The sequence below is a fragment of the Oreochromis aureus genome, linkage group 16, assembly GCF_013358895.1.
Source record: "Oreochromis aureus strain Israel breed Guangdong linkage group 16, ZZ_aureus, whole genome shotgun sequence".
Lineage (NCBI taxonomy): Eukaryota > Metazoa > Chordata > Actinopteri > Cichliformes > Cichlidae > Oreochromis > Oreochromis aureus.
The window spans coordinates 18515595-18539362 of NC_052957.1; the positions used below are offsets into that span (position 1 = coordinate 18515595).

The window sequence follows — 23768 nt, forward strand, 5'->3', positions numbered from 1 at the left end:
AGGAAGTCGATGAATAATCGAAAAGTTACATATGTTTTCCCAAAAAGTTTATTCCGTTCATCTGGAAGTATCATCTCAGTCGCAGCTGACTGCAGGTTTCCCCCCAAACTTTTAAACAGCATCTCTGCACAATGACTGAGACTAGCACCAAGTTTCAGTCATTATGCAAAAGTTGAGACTGAAGAAGTCACTTGGGTGAGTGACGAAACGTTTCTCCCACTGAAAACGCTACATAGAAATGAACATAATGAACTGTTTGGTGCCCTACTTATGAGCCCGCTCAGCTTAAGGTTGTCTAACCACGCGTGTAACCATCCAATGTTTCGATCGAGGATGGAAAAAAAAACGAGCGATGTTACTGATCTCCACCAATCCACCTGTACACATACACAGAAGTCATGAATAATGTAGAGTATGCAGGAAATATCTCAGACTTCCTCTTGCTCTAGGTCACCGACAGGAAACATAAACCACTTTAACAAGTGTGAAAAGACACAGACAGATTTTCACACAGACTAAGAGCTTGATCACAGAGGCTATGCCGAGGACGTAAAGTACTGAGCCTGAAGCTGAAGGTTCATGATGAGTTGTTTCCTGCTCTCCGTTTGGAGGTCCAGTTTGATTCTCTGCCTGGGTCAGCTTTTGCGTTGTGGTAAGTGGTACACTGGCTTCCTTTAGCTGCAGTGGATTCTAGTCAGTGACCTCGAGGATTCACTGGAGATGTCAGAATATTAACTGTGTTAAAGTTAGCAGGTGGTAAGAACACACTGCATGTCCATTTTGAATAGAATAAAAATATAGAATTACCATCAGTACATATGCATGTTAAGCTCATGGTCTTTGGTAAAGCTAAAATATTGTCTGTGTTGTTTGCGTCGTTTAAAAAAAAAAAAAAAAAAAAAAAAAAAAAAAAAAAAAAAGCTCCGAGATTAAACTGACTGGTTCATCTCCTTTGGTGTCTCTATATTTAATATCAGTTTAATTGCTACACGAAAGCAAATTAGCTCCAGATTATTTTCATGCATCATTTGCATCATTTGTGTACATATTATCTCAGTCTCCCCCTGTAGTCTGAGTGTTTCCTCAGCCACCCTCCTGTCGTTCAGGTTCCATGTTTCCTCGTATTTCCCAGTTTAATTTGTTCCATTTTGGTTTCTCTTATTTTATACCTTTTCGATCAGTCTTAATAGAAAGCTCACTTTATGTTAACTTGTTCCTGCCTGTCAGTGTCTCCTGCATTGGGGCCCTCATTCAGTTTCACACGATCAGCAGGCCGCAGATCGTGACAAAATGTTTGCTTTCTCTGGGGAAAAAATATTTCCTACATGAGGGAAAATAAAGTGACTCAAGAAAACAAGCAGTTTTTACTTGGATGAAAAGAAGATGATTGTACACATTATTTGATTTAATTAGATTTCTGTCACGGTCTGAATAGCACTCCTGTCCTCGTAATCTTAGTCTAGACTTGTAAGACTACCTCAGCCATTCGTGACAGGAACCCACAGTTTCCTTAAAAAGGAACTAACAAAAAACTCAGTCATATGGCTGATTGTGGCCATCACCTAGAGAGTGATTATATCTTTGACAAAACTTGCAAACATTTTTTCTTTTTTTATCTGAAATGTCAAAAAAAAAAACATATTTTTGCAGAAAAGAACTTAAGAAGTAAAATATATATAAATCTTTCTGAAAATATTGTGTATTCATTCTAACATTCATTTGTAACATGCATGTGCACCCTATATGTTAGATACTTTAATACTTATAAATACACAAGTGGCACTTTGGAGTTTCAGGATTCAGATGAGTTCATTTGTGTTTTGTCTGTGCTTTACTCAGGAGAGGCCAGAGTGAAAACTGAAGTACAAGCTGGGCCTCTGTATCGTGTGTTAGGCTCTCCCCTCTACATCACCTGCAGTGTGAGTGGCTTCAGAAGTGAAAACACTGACAAACATTTTGAATTCCGTATGACGAAGCCTTCAAACCCAAACTTTGAGATCCAAATCATCAGTTCCAATGATGATAATTTTGGATATTCCAATCACCAAAGCCGTGTAAGAAAAAATGAAATTGCTTTGAAACGTCTCTCACCAAACTCAGTCCGCTTCGAGATAAAAAGCCTGCTGAAAGATGATGAAGGGGAATATGAATGTACTGCAGTCAACTTAGAAGGTGCTTATGATGGAGAGTATTCTGCTAAGACAGTCGTTAAAGGTAATCAATCACCATCCTGATTTTCAGTCATAACACTTGAATGTGTCTTCATGTAGGTATGGTACAGACGATGTCAGAGCATTCATGACTTTTCATTTCTCTGATGTGGTTTCATAGTGATTGAAGACTCCCTGAGTGTCTCATCATCTGCTTCCACACCACTGAGCTTAAACGAGGGTGAAGCTCTCACTTTAACATGCCTGGCCTCTAGCAGCACCAGCCAGCACACCCATCTGTCTGTTGCCTGGTATCTCCATAAAGATGGACAGGAGGACGCTCAGCCTATCATTTCTCTGAATAGAGATTTTACACTGAGTCCAGGCCAGGGGTTTGAAAGGCGTTACCAAGCAGGTCTCATACGCTTAGATAAATTGGGAGAGGCCACATACAACCTACAGATTGCTAAGGTTGAGCCATCAGACCGAGGTAGGATCTACTGTCAGGCTCAGGAGTGGATCCAAGATCCTGATGGCTCCTGGTACATCATCATACAGAAGATTGCAGAAGAAATGACCCTGACAGTTAAAGCCACAGGTTGGAAGCATTTTATTGATTTTGCTTAGCCATGTTATATTAAATAATATGTCTTGATATTGGTCAGCACATTAATGTTAGACAACTGCCTTCATGATTTAATGTGTGAATGTCTCACTGTTTTCATTTTTATCTTGAGTAGAGGTGGTGGAGCCATCGTCTCCGTCTCTGGCAGTGGAGATCTCAGCACAGCCAGCAGCGCTGCAGGAGGGGCAGGAGCTGATGCTGTCCTGTGATATAAACACACAGGACGTGGAGAAAAGATTCTTCTCTGTAGCATGGCTCAAGGGAAGTGTGGAGCTGGCCCGCATTGGTCCCACAGGCGTTCTCACTGTGGCACCAGTGTACAGTGTTCGCCAGAAAAATGGAGAACTCAGAGCCGCCCGAAGCGGGAACGGAAATTACCGTCTCATCTTAAAGCCTGTGAGAACTGAGGACCAGGGAGAGTATACCTGTAGAGTCTGGCCTCAAGAGAGAGGCCAAGATGATGCTTTTATTGAGGGAGAAGCCAAAGACTCCAGCCCACAGCGGGTCAGCATCTCAACCACAGGTGTGTCAAAGTGAACACATTCCAGGTTCAACTCACTTTCCTTTTTTCATTGTTAATTTTATCTGTAGGTATTAAGGATTACACAAAGTGATTTTGCTTATTTGTTTTTACTGTTGGTGAAATTTAATTATTTTATTATTAACTTCTCAAACACAGTCATACTATTTGTCTGTTGCCTCATCTCCTCACAGAAAACAGGCTAACAGTCAAAATGCAGCAGGCTGTAAATGTGGCCGAAGGGGGCGGGCTGCATCTCTCCTGTAAAGTGGATGGGGTTCAAGGTCAACTCTCTGTCACCTGGCAACTCAAATCAGCACGAATGGCCTCGTTCACCAACATCATCAGTATAAGTCAGGAGGGTGTTACAGAGATAGCAGAGGAGTTCATGAGTCGCAAAGTGAGGGTGATGCGTCCAGCTACTCACAACTTCACCTTAGAGCTTGATGAGGTCACACTGTCTGATTCAGGAGTGTACCAGTGTGCTGTGTCTGATCGCAAACCTAACGGCAAGACTCACAGCCAGACGCAAACTACCACTGTGACAGTGATCTCTATAGGTAAGATGTGTCTGTGTGTTTGTGTAGTACAAACTATTCAAGACATGATATTACCTTCATTGTAACAGGTGTTTCTATTATAAATTCTAACACTTCTTTGTTAAACTACACGTCAAATATTACAGAAGAAATAGCAAAGTAAATATGTGGATTTTGGTCAGCTTGACTGTTGATCTGTTTACTTGCAGATATATTCATTAAATCATGTAGCCCATAGTGACATATTACAAGAAAATAGCAGGCAAATATCCAAAACATACTTAATGTAATACTTTGGGAACCCTTCTTTTGTTTACTGAACCACATTAAATCAAACGTTACATTACCCCACAGGAAATCTAGATGGAATATATCTACAAAGCATAATCATACTATTTAGTGGATTTACTCTTTGCATTGTCATAAGTCAAAATTTTAGGTTTCCACATTTCAACACTCAACAATCAGATCGCGAATTTATCACCGGCGAGCAAAAATTATTTTGGTTTATGTATTTTTTTAGCTGAATTGTGAGTGCGGCTTTCAGAAAATAAAACTGTCTTTAGAATGTTTGACTGAGTATTATCTGTTGTAGCATTTCAGCCCCAGGGTGTGTCATAGTGAACACATCTTCTCAAACACAGTCATACTATTTGTCTGTTGCCTCATCTCCTCACAGAAAACAGGCTGTCAGTCAAAATGCAGCCGGCTGGAAATGTGGCCGAAGGGGGCGGGTTGCATCTCTCCTGTAAAGTGGATGGGGTTCAAGGTCAACTCTCTGTCACCTGGGAACAAAAATCAGCATCAATGGCCTTGTTCACCAAGATCATCAGTATAAATGAGGAGGGTGTTACAGAGATAGCAGAGGAGTTCATGAGTCGCAAAGTGAGCGTGATGCGTCCAACTACTGACAACTTCACCTTAGAGCTTGATGAGGTCACACTGTCTGATTCAGGAGTGTACCAGTGTGCTGTGTCTGAGCGCAAACCTAATGGCAAGACTCACAACCAGGCACAAACTACCACTGTGACAGTGATCTCTATAGGTAAGATGTGTCAGTGTGTTTGTGTAGTTACCTACATTATAACACGTTTTTCTTCTTATTGAGAGGTTTGATTTGTTTATTAATAAATTAGCAAAGTAAATATGTGGATTTTGATCTGCTTGGCTATTGATCTGTTTGTTTGCAGATATGTCCATTGAACACTTTAGCTCATAGTGATATATCACAAGAAAATGGTAGACAAATATCCAAAACCTGATATTGAGATCTTGTCACCGTTGGGAATCCTTCCTTTGTTTACTGTACCCCTGCAATTAAACCAAACTTTACATTAACCCACAGGAAATCTACTAAATGTTATTCAGTACATTTATCCTTTGCATTGTCAAAATCATATGACCTCCCCTCAGGCCAAAATATAAAGGTTTCCACATTATATTTTTGACATAGGTATTGTGACACTTACTGATGTTAAACTTTCTTTGCTTTTACGTAAGAAATGAATGGTGACATAACAATAGCCATATTGTGTAGACTGAGAAACCAGTTGTGGTTTTGTAGCCATGTATTCGCATCTCCTTTTTGCTTTCAACACTAATGATTGCTTGATCACCAGCTTCTCCTTTCTTACTTGCTGTCACTGACTATTTTGGATTTTTGTGTCAGACACGCTGATGGAAGTGTCTCTAATCAGTCGCAAGAATCAGGTGACTGTTGGAGAAAAATTGGAGTTGATGTGCCGGGTCAGAGGGCCACACATGCCGGTAACAGTGACTTGGAGCGTGCAACGTGAGGCTAAAACACCAGACACCATCCTGACACTTTCCCCTGATGGCACCATCAGTTGGTCTGGAGATCAGAACCACTACCAGCTACGAGTAGAAAGCAGAAAAACTGAAGTCATTTACTATCTGCTGGTCATTGGTACCAGCCACAGAGAAGGAGGAAACTACCAGTGTAATGTGTCTGTCTTACTGAAGAATGTGCACAAGGAGTTGAAAGCATCCAATCAGCTTGCTGTGATAGTAAACAACCCAGGTACTGCCAGCTGCAGCCATTTTGGAGCAACATTAAATAGAAAGAGTCATTTTTTTCCCTCTTTCCTCAGAAAATAATGAAAATATTGTCTCCCTTTTCTAGTAAGCAGACTTGATGTGTCACCCATCCCTGCGTTGACAAGAAACATGAACACTGACATAACAATAAAATGCTCCATCGTCACAAAAACGTCAGAATCATCACTCTACTCTATCACCTGGCTGCATGAGGAAAATGCAGGAAATAAGACCATTGTAAGCTTGGACCGGAATTCCATAGTAACGGAATCCCAGACGGACCTGAGTCAGCGAATCAGCATGAGGCGCAGCACAGGACCCACTTTTGAACTGACTATTCGGCAAGCTCGAATCTCAGATAAAGGTTCATATACATGCAAAGTGGGCGAGTGGCTTCAAGATCCTCGTGGTGAATGGTATCTGCTCTCAACAGTGTCCAAAAGCACAGTGCTAACAATTACTGAGCCTGGTGAATACATTTATTTTTCATACTTTAGAAACATGTTCACATGCCATATACAATTGGCACAAAATTAATTAAACATACCATTTAGAGATATATAACTTCTTCTTCTTTTTTTCATTCTCTAGCCAACGACCTTCGTTTAGATAAGAAAGAGCAGCAGCTGACTGCCAAAGAAGGAGAAGAAGTCGAGCTCAACTGTAACATCACCTCAGGAGCTTCTGGTTCTTCCGTTTTCTATGGAGTCATTTGGCGTTATGCTGCACACAGTTCTTCTTTGAAGAACGCCTCCCTGGTGGAGCTTGACCACACCGGCCTGGTGAGTTACCCAGACAACAAAGACATCAGAGGCCTGCAGGAGCGGCTACGCCTGTCCAGACCCACTCAGAAAAGCTTTTACCTAAGTATTCAGAAAGCCCATGAAGAGGATAGTGGAACCTACTGGTGCCAAGTGGATCAATACCAACTGGACAATAAAGCTCACTGGCAGCTGAAGGCCTCAGACAGTGGTGGTGCTATCAAACTCAGTGTAAAAGTAACAGGTATGATCACACTTTTAGAAGTGTTCTGTTGGGATCCTAATAGTATAGCTATTTTGGGGGGCCTTTTTTTATATAGCTATTGGTTTTGGGGGGGAATCGGGTTGTATGAATTAAGGATACTTGTAAGCACATTTTAAACCAATTAAGAAGCGGGTTATGTGTTTCCCTCAGTTACAAGTTCTGTGTCAATCCATCTGACCCTAATACTGACCCCAGCTAAAAAAATCTTTTTGCATACTAGTATAATGATGGATGATATCAAACAAGACTTAAGTTTCAATCCTAAGTTCAAGTCAAAGGCTCATGCTTCAGGCCTTTTCTAAATCTGGGTCTGTATAAAGTCATAGAGAGTTGACATCCCCAGAATAGCCATATGCAAGCACACAACTTTGGATGTGAGTAAAGCAGCCCCAACCATCCACACTTCAAACAATCTATTTGTGGGTGGAGACCTTTAATGGAGAGTTTCTAAAACAGCTTCAGCTAGATGAACTTCAGTGGGCTGCCAAATATGACTCAAATCAAGATGTGTTTGCACTGTGAAGCATGCAAAGGTTTTTCTAGTGACCTCACTGAATGAAGATGGAGCTAGAAATGAACAAGAGACTATCTTTAATCTTCTTGCTGTAACTCATCTAATTTAACTCTATAAAAAAGGAATCAAATGTAATTCCCAAAACCTTGACAAAATATCCCACTCTTCTCAGTTGTCTTCTGGGCACCTCTCTTGTTTTTCTGTTGATTGTTTCATCTCTTCTGTTTGGCTGTTTGCAAGTTCTCCCTTGTGTGTCAGTATAACTGGAATTTCATTAGGTCTCACTGATTAGTTACCTTGATAAACTAAAGTTTTGCCCTTGTCCTTATATACAGAAAACAATCTCTCTATTCCAAAGGAGGAAGTGTCGAGGAATATAAGCAGAAACCAGGATTTGACTATCTCCTGTAACATCAATAAACAATCCAGCCATGAATCCAAGTTCCAGGTCACATGGTTTTGGAAGAAAGAAATAGAAACTAAACAGCGCCCCATATTCACAGTCTACAGAAACTCGACTCTGCAACACAGGTTTGAGGAAAATGTTCGCCTGAGATACGACCACCCTGACCCCAGCCAATTCAGCCTCACGTTCTTGAACCCTGGCCCTGAAAATAGTGGCCTGTATTTCTGTGAGGTAGAGGAGTGGCTGCCTTCTCTGTCTCGTGGGTGGAGAAAAGTTGCAGTGGAAAAGTCAGGGCATTTCAATGTCAGTGTTCTCACAGAAGGTAGGCATGTCTTAACACACTTAGTCGTTTCTCTCAGTAAATATCACAAGATCATTTGGAAATACCTTTCTTTGTCTTCTTCTTTGCAGGTGATGCTAATGCCGTATCTGAATGTAACACAACAACCTATACAATCGTTATTGTAGTTCTCATCATCATAGTGGTGGTTATATTATTACTGATGTTCAAGGTGTGCAGAAGTAAAGGCTCACAAGGAAAAAAGTCAACTCCATCTCTCTGGGCTGAATCACTACCTATGAACAACAAACCCAGTGGAGACGACTGAACATCAAAGACATTTTCTGGTTTCTTTTAGATATGGTGCAAAAATATGCAAAAGTTTCCATTTAAAATCATTGTGTCCATTCATTTGTTTATAACATTCCATGAAATAGCTCTGCTGATTTACTTTCAGTACAGGTAGGAAGAATTTTTTTCTTTAGGAGTTGATGAAACTAAATTTAGAAAGGCACTTCTCATTTTATAGATTCTTCTGCTCATTTTTAATGCCCAAATGCACAAGCAGCTGAACTGTGGCAAGTCTGTGGCTTCACATCTGCGAAGACGTTGCAATGTAGCACGTCTTCATGCAGTTATCATAAATTGTGGTGAATGTCTAACTAGTTCAGCAATTACTCAACCGGGAAGTGCCGTGGTAATGCTCAGAATGACTGTGTGGTCTCGAAATCCTGCTGAGTTGTCCATGTGGCAGACATTTAAATGTTAGATATTGATCGCCACAGTGTTCTTAAGAATTTTCACAAGATGCTTACTAATGCAAACTTTTCCTTTTTTTGCTGTTGTTGCAAAATTGTTCTGCTAAAGCTTACGCAAATTGTTTGATGATGACAGTATTTCTCATTTGCATCTGAGCCATGATGCACAGTGTTATATATATATGTGTGTGTGTGTGTGTGTGTGTGTGTGTGTGTATATATGTCTCATTTATTTTATGTTGGTCACATGCAATCTAGCATTTCATTTTTTTCATTGCTGTGGCTTGAAACAATAATTCTGATTTGAATTTTTAACTGAAGATAAACCCCACATAAACAATAGACCTTGACAGTTCATCAATTCACTAGCTGGGCCCACGTCCTCATTTTAGGTTTGACAGCGTTTTGGTAGGTAAAAGTGAATGGCTTTGACATGAATTGAGCTGCGGTTTGGGGAAGGCCTCGAAGGGGACTGGCGATGGCTCACGGGCCTGGCAGATCCCCATGTACTAAATAGAAGCGAAGAAGTTAAAGAATAGAGAACAAGGAGGGAGGGTGGGGCACGTAAACAAGAATGATCAGCTTGCAGAACTGGGGGAACCTATATAGATGACAGCTGGAAGGAGCGTGTTTGGAGGTGTGGTCCTGCTCCTGAAATTCCGATACATAATCTCCAATAGATAACATACTGAATATCGATGGATTGTAAAAATGAACTGCACACATATGGTGGTCATAGGTATTGGTCAGCCGTTTAAAGCATTTTAATTCGTGGTTATTCATCTTGCATTTGTCCCACTGGCTGTTAAGTTTAGTGTTACTTTTTATGGATTGTATTTCTCTATGAATTTTATTTTTTCAAAAGTTATAGGCTTGGGCAGGTCTACTGCCCCTGAAAGACTGCTCTTATGTTGATGTGAGTGCTTTCAAAGTAAAAAATAAAGTTAGCACTTTGATGTGTCAATGTGTCAAAATAAATAATATATAAAAAGACATAAATAATATTAGTGTGTGGCTATGCAGGGGCTTACAGGATGCAATGTACTATATATGTTTGCTGTCTCACACTCTGTCATTCTTTCTCTATTTCACCTTAGTGTTTCCTTCATTACCCTCTATGAATCTTTAACACCTTTAAAAAGGTGTTAAAGACTCTAGTCTTTAAAAAGACTAGCATAGAATCAACTTGTTGCATTTACTTTTCAGCGAACAGCTGAAAAGGAAGGAAGAAGAAAGGAAGGAAGGCTTTTGTGTGGTGTTTGTATACAAGTTGAGGTAAAACTTGCAGCGTTTCTCTGAAAGATCTGAGAGATTAAAAGAACACTTTATGGCAGACTGTAGTTCTGTCGGCCTCAGAGAGATGTTGTTGTGCTGCCTTTGGTTTTGAATTTTACAAAGTGATGGACTGGGCTTCTTGGTACAGCCTCCTTCTGAACTTTACTGTCATTTCACTTGCTTTTGTTGCCATGGCAATGACTGTCGGGGCAAACAAAAAAACCCCACAAAATTTGGGAGGCAAATCACTGCACAAATGTTGCATTGAAGGATATGATTTTATATAATTTTATATGATGGAGGTCAGTGATATTAAAGCAGTAGGCATACAATCTCTGGCCTTGTGATAAATAATTCTTTTCGTGGGAAATGACACTGAAAGAACACTGCTTTTACAAAAACAATGACTCTGTTTGTCCATACCTGCATACACAAACAATGAATAGATTTCATATGTCAGTTGTGCATGCTGCCTGTCTGGTTGGTTAACACACTTGAATGGCAAAGTGCCAGGAAGAATATTAATGCCACTTGTAATGTTGTGGATCCTGTGGCCTCTCCTCTAGCACCACCATGAGGACATTTTTTGGGTGAAATGTCTAGATAACGTTGACAAACCCCTAGGTTTCCATCTAGCTCCAACAACAGGATGCAATATTTCTTTTCCATCGGGTTGGCGATAATAATAAGGACGATTTGTTGGTTGTTAACTTCAGTACAGCTACTGAGTTTTGTGGTCTTTCGATATTGTGTCCAGAGCCATCATCAGCTCAAGATTCCAGAGTTCAAGATCACAAACCTGAAAGAAAAGAAATTCCAATTAGTCCCAAATATAAATGTCAGCAATATTCCCCAACATTTAGACCGCAAACATGTTAAACATTATGTCCGCTAAAACAAAAGCATATGAGCAATGAGAGCAGGTGACTGCAGTTTCCTGAAGGAACAGACGATGTCCGGGGAAACTCGCTGGTCCTTATGGGTGGCTCCAAAGTGGTTCCACAGCCTCTGGTTCACAGCCAAGATCTCCATCCAAAAACAATTTTTTTTTAATCGAATCTATAATTCTGGTGATAAACTTAACCCTTATTTCTTTCAATGTTTCTGTAAATGTGTCTTTCACCTGCATTTTGAGCAGCAGCTTGATGTGACAATGAAACATGCAGGCCTGTGAAACACTGTAAGTCTCAAAATAGGACTTTAGGACAAAAAGATGATCTAGTCCAGATGTAGGAATATCATATTGTCCAGTCTATAGCTCAAAGGAGACTCAAAGTCATAATGAAGCTAAGAAAAGGTTTCATGATACATGATACTACATGCAATTCACCCATTATTAGCAGGCTTCTGCTTAATTATGTGCTATCTTGAACTGGAAAAAAAACTCAAAATAAGTTTGTGTGGTGTTATTTATGTATTGTTCCATAGGAGGTGTGAATAAATTGTGAATCTGTGCCATATATAACTTCTATAGATTAGTTTCTGTCTTTGTTGTGATTATAATCCATGCTGATTCATACAGGGACAAAGCATGGCAGTGCAGGGAAAGGTAAAAACACTTTGCATCTCTAGCTGGTTTTCTTTTTTGTTGCTAATTAAAAACATCACTGATTGGCATGTGGCCTGTAGCAGCTTCACGGTTTAGCCCACAGAGCATTTCTGTTTTGTTTGCAGTTTCTATTCTGTCTCACTCAGAGTGAATTTCTAATATTTTTATTCTTGAACACGTCCTGAACAGTTTTCACTAGAATACATTTTCTTTCATCATTTCAAGTCTCTTTTCTCTTAGCCAGAATTTAATATGGTGTATTTCGTCTAAGGAGTAATGCAGTCTCATACCTAAAATACTTTCTTAACATTTCTGTTGAATACATCCATTCATTCTCATCTGCATGTCCAATTCAGAGTCCTGGAGGGGCTGGAGCCTTTCCCAGCCACCACAGGGCGAGGTGTACCCTGGACAGCTCTTTATGCCTTTTTGAACGTACCTAACAATATTTTTTTAATGGCATCAGGGGAGAGAATGACAAAAACATAAAACGTTATGGTGTTAATTTTATGAGCATTTAAAAATAAAGTTCCCCACTATTTTTAAGCAGTCTGCAAATTAAAATGCCGATTTGAATAGGACTGGATAAACTGTACGTCCTTATGTTCTCCACCAGGTGGTACTATTGCCTCATTAATATACAGCATCATTCAAACAAATAAATTCAAGCTTGCAAAGTTTGCAGAAAGAGGTCGAACTTAGATGGGGTGGTCCTAAGCAGCGTAATTAACTACTTTATCTCAAGCTGCCTATGCAAGAATATGATCATGGATGTAAATGTCAAAAACGTGCATCACCTGCTGGGAACGAGCAAAGACATGAGTTTCGTTTACACGAATTCAGAGGTGGAAGCGACTCGCTGTCCAGCAGGTTTTATTTTTAAGACATGTATTTTTAATGTCTTGCGGTGGTCAGTTTTGCCCTTTTCTCTCCCCACTCGTTTTGGGGAAGAAAAAAAGAAGCCCAGTTGTCCTTCCAGTTTTTCCACTTCTTCGTACATTGTTTGGCAATTTCCCGCCAGGAATTCACTGACATGTACGAGTCTTTTTATTGAGGCCGGAAATGCACAGGAGCAGTCTGAACAGGCCAATCACAATAGTAGCCGTCTCCCTCAGCGGGACGCGGAATAACATTTCCAAGAAACTGCACGTCATTATATTCCCATTTACGGCGTGAAAGGTTTCCGAGAGGTAACGTACCTGAAGCGCAGGCAAATACAGGCATGAAAAGGCACAGAGAGATTACACAGTAACACAGTACACATTAACCAAGGGCTTGGTCGCAGCCGAGGACGTACAGTGTTGAGCCTGAAGTTGAAGGCTCACGATGAGTTTCGTGCTCTCTCTTTGGAGGGCGGGTGTGTTTCTCTGCTTGGGTCAACTTTTATATTGTGGTAAGTAGTACAGTGAATTCCAGTAGTTCCATAATATTAAGTTTAATGTCTCAGATAAACCCAAGATGTTGTTTGTGTTGTCTGTAAAGGGTTTTTTCACATTTTATGAAATTGCATTTAGCAAAAACCTCAGAGTAAACTCATTGATTGATAAATGTTAATTCTTCTTTGGTCTCCATAGTTTTAATATCAGTTTAGTTGCTACATGAAAGAAAATTAGCTCCTCCAAATTATTTTCGCAAGTCGCTTTTATGACAAAGTAGTAATGTTTGCTTTCTGTGGGGAAAAATATATTCCTGCATGAAATAAATAAAGTCAATCAAGCCAACAGGCCATATAGTTACAGGTGATATCTGACAAAACTTGCAAACATTTTCTTTTCATCATAAATGTCATGCAAACATATTTCCACAGAAAAACTTGAAAAAAGAAAAAATATCAAAATCTTTCTGAAAACATTGTGTGCACCTGTAACATTTCATATATCAATGGATGTTCAATGCACAATTCATACAGTGTGCCATAACCTACAGTATATGTTAGATACTTTAATACTTATAAATACATGAGTGACATTTTGAAGTTTCAGGATTCAGATGACTTCATTTGTGTTTTGTCTCTGCTTTACTCAGGAGAGGCCAGAGTGAAAACTGAAGTACAAGCTGGGCCTCTGTATCGTGTGTTAGGCTCTCCCCTCTACATCACCTGCAGTGTGAGTGGCTTCAGAAGTGAAAACACTGACAAACATTTTGAATTCCGTATGACGAAGCCTTCAAACCCAAACTTTGAGATCCAAATCATCAGTTCCAATGATGATACTTTTGGATATTCTTCTCACCAAAGGCGTGTAAGAAAAAATGAAATTGCTTTGAAACGTCTCTCACCAAACTCAGTCCGCTTCGAGATAAAAAGCCTGCTGAAAGCTGATGAAGGGGAATATGAATGTACTGCAGTCAACTTAGAAGATGCTTATGATGGAGAGTATTCTGATAAGACAGTCGTTAAAGGTAATCAATCACCATCCTGATTTTCAGTCATAAAACGCTTGAATGTGTCTTCATGTAGGTATGGTACAGACGATGTCAGAGCATTCATGACTTTTCATTTGTCTGATGTGGTTTCATAGTGATTGAAGACTCCCTGAGTGTCTCATCATCTGCTTCTACACCACTGAGCTTAAATGAGGGTGAAGCTCTCACTTTAACATGCCTGGCCTCTAGCAGCACCAGCCAGCACACCCATCTGTCTGTTGCCTGGTATCTCCATAAAGATGGACAGGAGGACGCTCAGCCTATCATTTCTCTGAATAGAGATTTTACATTGAGTCCAGGCCAGGGGTTTGAAAGGCGTTACCAAGCAGGTCTCATACGCTTAGATAAATGGGGAGAGGCCGCATACAACCTACAGATGGCTGAGGTTGAGCCATCAGACCAAGGTAGGATCTACTGTCAGGCTCAGGAGTGGATCCAAGATCCTGATGGCTCCTGGTACATCATCATACAGAAGAATGCCGAAGAAATGACCCTGACAGTTAAAGCCACAGGTGGGGAGGATTTCATTGATTTTACTCAGTCGTGCTATATTTATAACACAACTTGATATTGGTCAGCACATTAATGTTTACTTATCCTATAGACATCTGTGTGGATGTCTCACTGTTTTCATTTTTATCTTGAGTAGAGGTGGTGGAGCCATCGTCTCCGTCTCTGGCAGTGGAGATCTCAGCACAGCCAGCAGCGCTGCAGGAGGGGCAGGAGCTGTTGCTGTCCTGTGACATAAACACAGAGGATGTGGAGAAAAGATTCTTCTCTGTAGCATGGCTCAAGGGAAGTGTGGAGCTGGCCCGCATTGGTCCCACAGGCGTTCTCACTGTGGCACCGGAGTACAGTGTTCGACAGAAAAATGGAGAGCTCAGAGCTGCCCGGACTGGGAACAGAAATTACCGTCTCATCTTAAAGCCTGTGAGAACTGAGGACCAGGGAGAGTATATCTGTACAGTCTGGCCTCAAGAGAGAGGACAAGATGATGCTTTTATTGAGGGAGAAGCCAAAGACTCCAGCCCACAGCGGGTCAGCGTCTCAGCCACAGGTGTGTCAAAGTGAACACATACACACTCAGGTATTCAGGGGTTTAAATCACTGTACTTTTTACATTGTTTGTTTACTCCCACAGAGAGCTGGCAACTGTTAAAGTTGAGACAAACACTGCAGTCAAAATATCCACTGCAACTGTTGTCATAAGTAGCTTTATTGACTACATCCACTGGTCCTACTAAAATTCACTTAACAAGGGCACACACAGAGGTTACGGCACAGTGTGAAGCACTATTAAAATTATTACTTATTAACTCAGTTATCACACTCCAAAACCCACTACACTCAATTCCATCACCTCACCAGGTCCGACCTAACACCTGACCACTCCCAGTGAACACACCAGCTGCTACCAGGAAACCTTAAAGATGACAGCAGGACCAGGGTTAAAATCACTAACACAATGTCTAAAACAAAAAAATATAAATAGAAACCATTTAAAAACTCCAGTGGATAATAATTGGCACATGACTGGAATTCCAAACAGAAGCAGAGAATAATTAGAATCACACATAGCATTAACACATCATACACGAATGCATTACTACAAATATGCTCAATAATTAAAGATGTAAATCTCCAGAGTTCAGCCAGCTACAGGTTAACATTTCTGAGGAAGGGTTTTAACATAAATTTGCATCAATAAAATAACAAAATGGGTCAAGAGGTACTTCATTAACACCAGCTTGCTTTGTTTCGTTTTTCTTTAAAGTTTATGACATACCTCTAAAAGAAACATCCAGCCCCAGGTTATTAATTAATCGGCTAAAGTGACTCATCTAGCTGATAGTACATTTACTGCACAAAGATGAGGACGGTATTTAATCAACCCCGCTCACTGAACAAGACAACGGCCTACCACACCTGGTGCACAGCCTTTTGTTACCTCAGCACCTCCCACTAATTATTCTCAATACTGCTGGTTCTCCCAGGAACCTGTAAGTTCCCATACACTAGGTTAATTTGATCGAACGTTATTAACTCTTTCTGTTGTCTCATCTCCTCACAGAAAACAGGCTGTCAATCAAAATGCAGCAGGCAGAAAATGTCACCGAAGGGGGCGGGCTGCATCTCTCCTGTAAAGTGGATGGGGTTCAAGCTCAACTCTCTGTCACCTGGCAACTCAAATCAGCACGAATGGCCTCGTTCACCGAGATCATCAGTATAAGTCAGGAGGGTGTTACAGAGATAGCAGAGGAGTTTGTGAGTCGCAAAGTGAGGGTGATGCGTCCAGCTACTCACAACTTCACCTTAGAGCTTGATGAGGTCACACTGTCTGATTCAGGAGTGTACCAGTGTGCTGTGTCTGAGCACAAACCTAATGGCAAGACTCACAGCCAGGCACAAACTACCACTGTGACAGTGATCTCTATAGGTAAGATGTGTCAGTGTGTTGTGTAGTACAAACTATGTAAGACATGATATTACCTTCACTGTAACAGGTGTTTCTATTATAAATTCTAACACTTCTTTGTGAAACCACACTTCAAATATTATAGAAGGAATAACAAAGTAAATATATGGATTTTGGTCAGTTTGAGTACTTAACTGTTTACTTGCAGATATATTCATTAACCACTTTAATCCGTAGCGACATATTACAAGAAAACGGCCCTTCTTTTGTTTACTGAACCACATTAAATCAAACGTTACATTACCCCACAGGAAATCTAGATGGAATACATCTATAAAGTATAATCATGTTATTTAGTGGATTTACTTTTTGTATCATCATAAGTCAAAATTTTAGGTTTCCACATTTCAACACTCAACAATGAGATTGCACATTTATTAACAACAAGCAAAAGTCGTTTTGTTTTGTGTGTTTCTCAGCTGAATCGTGAGTGCGGCTTTCAGAAAACAAAACTGTCTTCAGAATGTTTGACTGAATATTATTTGTTGTAGCATTTCAGCCTCAGGGTGTGTCATAGTGAAGACAGACACACTCAGTTATTCAGGGTTTACATTGTTAATTTTAATCTGTTGGTATTAAGGCTTAAAGTGTTAGGTTGCATATTTTTGTTTTGGTTTTTTTTACTGTTAGTGAAATTATTTTTTCTTCTCAAACACAGTCATACTATTTGTCTGTTGCCTCATCTCCTCACAGAAAACAGGCTGTCAATCAAAATGCAGCAGGCTGTAAATGTGGCCGAAGGGGGCGGGCTGCATCTCTCCTGTAAAGTGGATGGGGTTCAAGGTCAACTCTCTGTCACCTGGCAACTCAAATCAACACCAATGGCCTCGTTCACCGACATCATCAGTATAAATGAGGAGGGTGTTACAGAGATAGCAGAGGAGTTCATGAGTCGCACAGTGAGGGTGATGCGTCCAGCTACTCACAACTTCACCTTAGAGCTTGATGAGGTCACACTGTCTGATTCAGGAGTGTACCAGTGTGCTGTGTCTGAGCGCAAACCTAACGGCAAGACTCACAACCAGACACAAACTACCACTGTGACAGTGATCTCTATAGGTAAGATGTGTCTGTGTGTTTGTGTAGTACAGACTATTCAAGACATGATATTACCTTCACTGTAACAGGGGTTTGTTCTTATTGAGTGGTGTGATTTGTTTTAAAGGTTAATTGGGGTATTCTAAAACCACTTTGGGAAGGTTTAACTTTCTATGAAGTATGATATGTTGGCTCTGTCAAAACAGAAAAGGCTTGATGATGCTAAGGTTTTCATTGCAAGTTGAAGATGGACAGAATTACCAATGAGTATATGACAGGGGCAGCTCAGGATTAGCTGTTTGTTTGGAGATATAAGTTAAAGAGGCGACAGTGAGCAGCATATGTGAAAAGGAGGGTAGTGGTTATAATAGGCAAACAATGCTGAATATCAGACTGATAGGCAGGATGGTAAAAGGAATTATTTTAATTTCTTTGCATTTTAATAACTATATGACCTCCACAGGACACATTAACACTCAGCAGGTAGGTTGCACATTAACAAACCACAAGCACAAACGTTTTTTTTTAGCCAAGCCAGGTTTTCAAAAGCTATCCTTAGAATGTTTGTGTTTGACTGAATATTTTGTTTTAGGGCAAATGTGGTTTAGGTTTCATTTACAGTTTTTTTTACAAATGACACGTAGCTGCATAAATATAGGGCTAAAACTGGCTAATGCATACATTTATAAGCTTGAGACATAGATGTCATGAGACATATTGGATGAAAGTAATTTTTGTGTATTCATTTTTATAATCAAGCTAACCTTTTCTTTAAAAGGTGAAATGATTCATGATTTTTTTTGCTTTCAACACTCATGATTGCTTGATCACCAGCTTCTCCTTTCTTACTTGCTGTCACTGACTATTTTGGATTTTTGTGTCAGACACGCTGATGGGAGTGTCTCTAATCAGTCGCAAGAATCAGGTGACTGTTGGAGAAAAATTGGAGTTGATGTGCCGGGTCAGAGGGCCACGCATGCCGGTAACAGTGACTTGGAGCATGCAACGTGAGGCTAAAACACCAGACACCATCCTGACACTTTCCCCTAATGGCACCATCAGTTGGTCTGCAGATCAGAACCACTACCAGCTACGAGTAGAAAGCAGAAAAACTGAAGTCATTTACTATCTGCTGGTCATTGGTACCAGCCACAGAGAAGGAGGAAACTACCAGTGTAATGTGTCTGTCTTACTGAAGAATGTACACAAGGAGTTGAGAGCATCCAATCAGCTTGCTGTGATAGTAAACAACCCAGGTACTGCCAGCTGCAGCCATTTTGGAGCAACATTGAATAGAAAGAGTCATTTCTTATTTTAATGAAAATATTGTCTCCCTTTTCTAGTAAGCAGACTTGATGTGTCACCCATCCCTGCGTTGACAAGAAACATGAACACTGACATAACAATAACATGCTCCATCGTCAAAAAAACGTCAGAATCATCACTCTACTCTATCACCTGGCTGCATGAGGAAAATGCAGGAAATAAGACCATTGTAAGCTTGGACCGGAATTCCATAGTAACGGAATCTCAGGCGGACCTGAGTCAGCGAATCAGCATGAGGCGCAGCAAAGGACCCACTTTTGAACTGACTATTCGGCAAGCTCGAATCTCAGATAAAGGTTCATATACATGCAAAGTGGGCGAGTGGCTTCAAGATCCTCGTGGTGAATGGTATCTGCTCTCAACAGTGTCCAAAAGCACAGTGCTAACAATTACTGAGCCTGGTGAATACATTTATTTTTCATACTTCAGAAACATGTTCACATGCCATATACAATTGGCACAAAAATAAATTAAATATACCATTTAGAGATATATAACCTCTTCTTCTATTTCTATTTTCTAGCCCCCAACCTTCGTTTAGATAAGAAAGAGCAGCAGCTGACTGCCAAAGAAGGAGAAGAAGTCGAGCTCAACTGTAACATCACCTCAGGAGCTTCTGGTTCTTCCGTTTTCTATGGAGTCATTTGGCATTATGCTGCACACAGTTCTTCTTTGAAGAACGCCTCCCTGGTGGAGCTTGACCACACCGGCCTGGTGAGTTACCCAGACAACAAAGACATCAGAGGCCTGCAGGAGCGGCTACGCCTGTCCAGACCCACTCAGAAAAGCTTTTACCTAAGTATTCAGAAAGCCCATGAAGAGGATAGTGGAACCTACTGGTGCCAAGTGGATCAACACCAACTGGACCATGAAGCTCACTGGCAGCTGAAGGCCTCAGACAGTGGTGGTGCTATCAAACTCAGTGTAAAAGTAACAGGTATGATCACACCTTTAGAAGTGTTCTGTTAGAATGTTAATGTTCTTAATGTTGTAGCTTATGTATGCATGGATGTTTTTCTCCTCCTCTTTCCTGACTTTTCCTGATTTTTTCCTTCATTAGCCCTATAAGTCTTTAACACCAAAGGTAACATTAATAACTCGTTCTAATCTCTTTATTTGTAATGAGAGATTATATCGAAAGAAGAGTTCAGATCAAGGAGCACGAGTATGTTTAAGAGCCCAGAGACAGCTGATATTAGTAAATCATTGGTGATTTGATCAGAGCTGTGTCTATACTGTGACGTGTCCTAAAGTTAGAATTAAATATTTGATAAAGGTGAGAATACATTTATAAAACAACTGGACAAAACATTTTGAAAAGGTTTACATCAAGTTTCTCAAGAAATGGAATTATCAGGAGCAAAAGAGCAAAGCCAGAGAATAGGGAAGAATGTATAATGTAAAATCTTTCCTGCCTGTGATTCCCCCCTTGTCCCCTGAAATTTCATTAGATCTTACTGATACCTTGTTAAACAAAAGTTTTATCCTTGTGCGTATTCACAGAAAACAATCTCTCTATTCCAAAGGAGGAAGCAGAGATGAATACAAGCAGAAACCAGGATTTGACTATCCCCTGTAACATCAACAAACAATCCAGCCATGAATCCAAGTTCCAGGTCACATGGTTTTGGCAGAAAGAAATAGAAACTAAACAGCGCCCCATATTCACAGTCTACAGAAACTCGACTCTACAGGACAGGTTTGGGGAGAATGTTCGCCTGAAATACGACCACCCTGACCCCAGCCAATTCAGCCTCACCTTCTTGAACCCTGGCCCTGAAAATAGTGGCCTGTATTTCTGTGAGGTAGAGGAGTGGCTGCCTTCTCTGTCTCGTGGGTGGAGAAAAGTTGCAGTGGAAAAGTCAGGGCATTTCAATGTCAGTGTTCTCACGGAAGGTAGGCATGTCTTAACACACTTCTCTTAACACGTCATTTTTCTCAGTAAATATCAAAAGATGTGGAAATACCTTTCTTTGTCTTCTTCTTTGCAGGTGATGCTAATGCCGATTCTGAATGTAACACAAGGACTTATATAATAATAGCTATTGTAATTCTCATTGTCTTAGTTTTAGTCCTATTGCTACTCGTAGTCACGATGTGCAGAAGTAAAGGCTCACTGGGAAACAAGTCAGGGCCGTCTCTCTGGGGTGAATCAATGCCTATGAACACCAGCCGAAGTGGAGATGACTGAACAGCAGAAGCTTTTTTTGTGTTTTTTTAAACGCACATATGCAAAAGTTTTTAGTTGGACTCCACCTACTTTTAGACAAGCGGTCCCGCACACTTGTTTCAGAACTCGAGGGGACTGATCTTTCCAAGCTGTTGCACCCAGACTGTGGAATGCACTTCCTCTATCTCTACAGCGTTTGGACTCGGTGGAGACCTTCAAAAAGCAGCTAAAGACATTTTTATTTCCAAAAGACCAGGGCTTTTATGATGTATTTATGACTGTATTGTGTTTTTGATACCTCTCTTGTGAAGCACTTTACGACATCTGTCTGTAAAATATGCTATATAAATAAACTTTTACTTTCTGACTTTACAAGTGTCCACTTTTTTGAAATAAACAAACAGAAAGCAGAGATGAGATGAGATGAGATGAGATGAGATAGCCTTTATTTGTCAGTTGCAGGTCTTTTGCCCGCTATACAGGCAGCTTACATTTGTGGATCTGTGCAAAGTTGACAGCATAAAATTTGCTTGAAAACCCCACGTGGGCGTGCGACATCATCTGTGAGTTCCAGGTGAGTGGTGCACACGTATTCAAGGTTTTGTGAGCGAGGAGAGGTGTTACGTGCAGTTTCAGACGTTTGTATGCACAGAAAGGGTTTTTATAGAGAAAATAATCGATTTGTGAGCAGAACTTAAATTGTGCGTGAATGATGAGTATTTACTTAGGTTTTCATGTACTCATTTGTAAAACAGTTTAACATGTAGTCAGATTGCTTTGTATTTGTGTGTGGATTGGAGCACACGACTGTGAGTCCTCTAAAATTACAAAAAAAATCACTGTACATAGGTGTAAATCTTAGTCCTGTCAGCCTTGAATGTAGTCAGGCCATCCTCATACACATGATGAGGCGCTCATTGATGAATTGAGACCTATAGCTAGTTTTGATTATGTTAACTGTGAAGAAAACTGCCTCGCTTTTGTGTGTGGAGCCAAATATATTTGAAATGCACAGGGGCACTAAAAGTGGAAGGGTCATCTCATATAAACTGTCAAACGTGTCACCTGTATCTTTTTTTTTAACATTCCCCATCGCAGTCATCTGTATTTCTCTCTTTCTTCTTTTTACATCACTTTTTTTCTTCCGTCTACTGTCTTTTCATGTGTACCTTACTCATTCTGTCTGCACTGTAGAGTCAGTGTTTACCACCTGGAATGCACTGAGTTGATTGGCTGAATGGTATCACGTGGGACGGCTTAACTCGCATCCAGTTGGTCTGTGCATTTCTTCAGCCACTGAACCTAGATCCTAACCTTGTTTTGGCTGTAGGTCCAGGTCTGTATAGGACAGCTTGTGGGTCCAGCTCAAGACCGCAGTCCGCCTGTTGGTGACCTCTGGTCAATAACAGTCCATGAAATAGCTCTACTGGTTTACTTTCAGTGCAAATAGGAATACTTTTGAAGAATAAAATCAGCACTTTGATAAACTAACATACCAAAATAAAAATGTGTTGCTCTGCAAATACTCAGACTGCAATGCACTGTATATATAATTTCATATATTTTTGTATAAGTACTAGTGAGATTCTGAGTGTCTGCTATAATTTGCCTTGGTTGTATGGTTGCTGCACTGGCACAAAACTGTATAAATCCAATCAAAATTTCGATGCTTTTCCTCCATCTGTCTCACACCCTCCTTCTTTCTCTCCTCCTTTCCTGACTCAATTTTTTCCCTTCATCAGCTCTATAAATCTTTAACAACCCATCTGTGTAAGAGAATGGAATAGAAACTACTTATTGCTTTTGCTTTTGAGGGAACAGCCATAAACATCAGATTACTCTCATACTGAGGGAGGCTAATGTGTGGTGATTGTGTATAAGTTGAGGTAAAACTTGCAGTGTTTCTCTGAAAGATGTGAGAGACTAAAAGAACACTCAGGAACTTTATGGCAGACTGTAGTTCTCTCAGCCCCAGAGAGATGATGTTGTGCTGCCTTTGGTCTTGGGTTGTATCATCCTTTCACAGCCTGGTGGACTGGGCTCCTTGGTACAGCTACCCTCGAAAATTTTGTGTAATTTCACTGCTTGTCAGTGCAAACAAAGAAACACTGAATTTGGGAGGCAAATCAATGCTTGTAACTATGCAGCAAAGACTAGCAGAGGCAAAATCAAATCCACAGCAGCAGCCATTAGAGCTCCCTCTTCATGTTCTTTGCCTTTAATATGCCAATGTTTGAGTTTTTATAAACAGTCAGTTCATCAGTTATTTTTCCATACATCTACAGTACAGTCCCTCTCTTTTCTGAACTTGTACTTTTTGCCTGCATGTAACTGAACACATTGAGCTGGTTATCGTTATTGCTGCAGTCTCATTCCAGATCTAATTTGACATCAGACTGATGTACCGGCCTTCATGCGCCATGAAAGGACTTGATTTATGACAATTGTGCAGCCATTTTTCTATTACAACATTTCTAAATACAGGAACAGCACTGCTGTGAACTTAAAACACACAAATGCTGTAGTGAAATCAGTGATTTAGTAGCAGTAGGCATCCAGTGTCTGGCAAGAACACAACTCTTACAAAAACCAGTCTCTGTTCATACTTGTTTACATGACGAATTGGCAGTTGTA

At 40.4% G+C, this 23768-nt stretch overlaps 2 protein-coding genes across 5 annotated transcripts; both read left to right on the forward strand.

Annotated features, from left to right (window-relative positions):
• The first annotated feature begins 501 nt into the window (after positions 1-501).
• On the forward strand, positions 502-9428 carry LOC116319317 (immunoglobulin superfamily member 3-like). Of its 2 annotated transcripts, XM_039600081.1 has the most exons (11): positions 502-652; positions 1840-2214; positions 2332-2748; positions 2891-3298; positions 3490-3855; positions 4514-4879; positions 5504-5875; positions 5978-6361; positions 6484-6897; positions 7768-8160; positions 8250-9428. In XM_039600081.1, exons 1-11 carry the CDS (start codon positions 580-582, stop codon positions 8444-8446), a joined length of 3765 nt encoding a protein of 1254 aa, XP_039456015.1. In that variant the 5' UTR covers positions 502-579; the 3' UTR covers positions 8447-9428. The 2 variants fall into 2 exon arrangements, with proteins under 2 accessions (XP_039456015.1, XP_031594470.2); XM_031738610.2 differs by lacking the exon at positions 4514-4879.
• A 3336-nt stretch (positions 9429-12764) lies between these two features.
• On the forward strand, positions 12765-21496 carry LOC116319287 (immunoglobulin superfamily member 3-like). 3 transcript variants are annotated; one of them, XM_031738570.2, is made up of 11 exons: positions 12769-13093; positions 13726-14100; positions 14220-14636; positions 14774-15181; positions 16196-16561; positions 17294-17659; positions 18523-18894; positions 18982-19365; positions 19488-19901; positions 20468-20860; positions 20956-21496. In XM_031738570.2, exons 1-11 carry the CDS (start codon positions 13027-13029, stop codon positions 21153-21155), a joined length of 3762 nt encoding a protein of 1253 aa, XP_031594430.2. In that variant the 5' UTR covers positions 12769-13026; the 3' UTR covers positions 21156-21496. The 3 variants fall into 3 exon arrangements, with proteins under 3 accessions (XP_031594432.2, XP_031594430.2, XP_031594431.2); XM_031738572.2 differs by lacking the exon at positions 20956-21496 and having other exon boundaries at positions 12765-13093; positions 20491-20687; XM_031738571.2 differs by lacking the exon at positions 17294-17659.
• The last annotated feature ends 2272 nt before the right edge of the window (positions 21497-23768 follow it).

What these genes read in the sequence shown, in the direction of transcription:
- LOC116319317 (XM_039600081.1), top strand. Translation starts at nt 580, where the DNA reads ATGATGAGTTGTTTCCTGCTCTCCGTTTGGAGGTCCAGTTTGATTCTC. An exon ending in TGTGACAGTGATCTCTATAG is followed by an intron (nt 3,856 to 4,513) that starts GTAAGATGTGTC and finishes ATCTCCTCACAG; the next exon opens with AAAACAGGCTGTCAGTCAAA. An exon ending in ACTCAGTGTAAAAGTAACAG is followed by an intron (nt 6,898 to 7,767) that starts GTATGATCACAC and finishes CCTTATATACAG; the next exon opens with AAAACAATCTCTCTATTCCA.
- LOC116319287 (XM_031738570.2), top strand. Translation starts at nt 13,027, where the DNA reads ATGAGTTTCGTGCTCTCTCTTTGGAGGGCGGGTGTGTTTCTCTGCTTG. An exon ending in TGTGACAGTGATCTCTATAG is followed by an intron (nt 16,562 to 17,293) that starts GTAAGATGTGTC and finishes ATCTCCTCACAG; the next exon opens with AAAACAGGCTGTCAATCAAA. An exon ending in TGTGATAGTAAACAACCCAG is followed by an intron (nt 18,895 to 18,981) that starts GTACTGCCAGCT and finishes TCCCTTTTCTAG; the next exon opens with TAAGCAGACTTGATGTGTCA.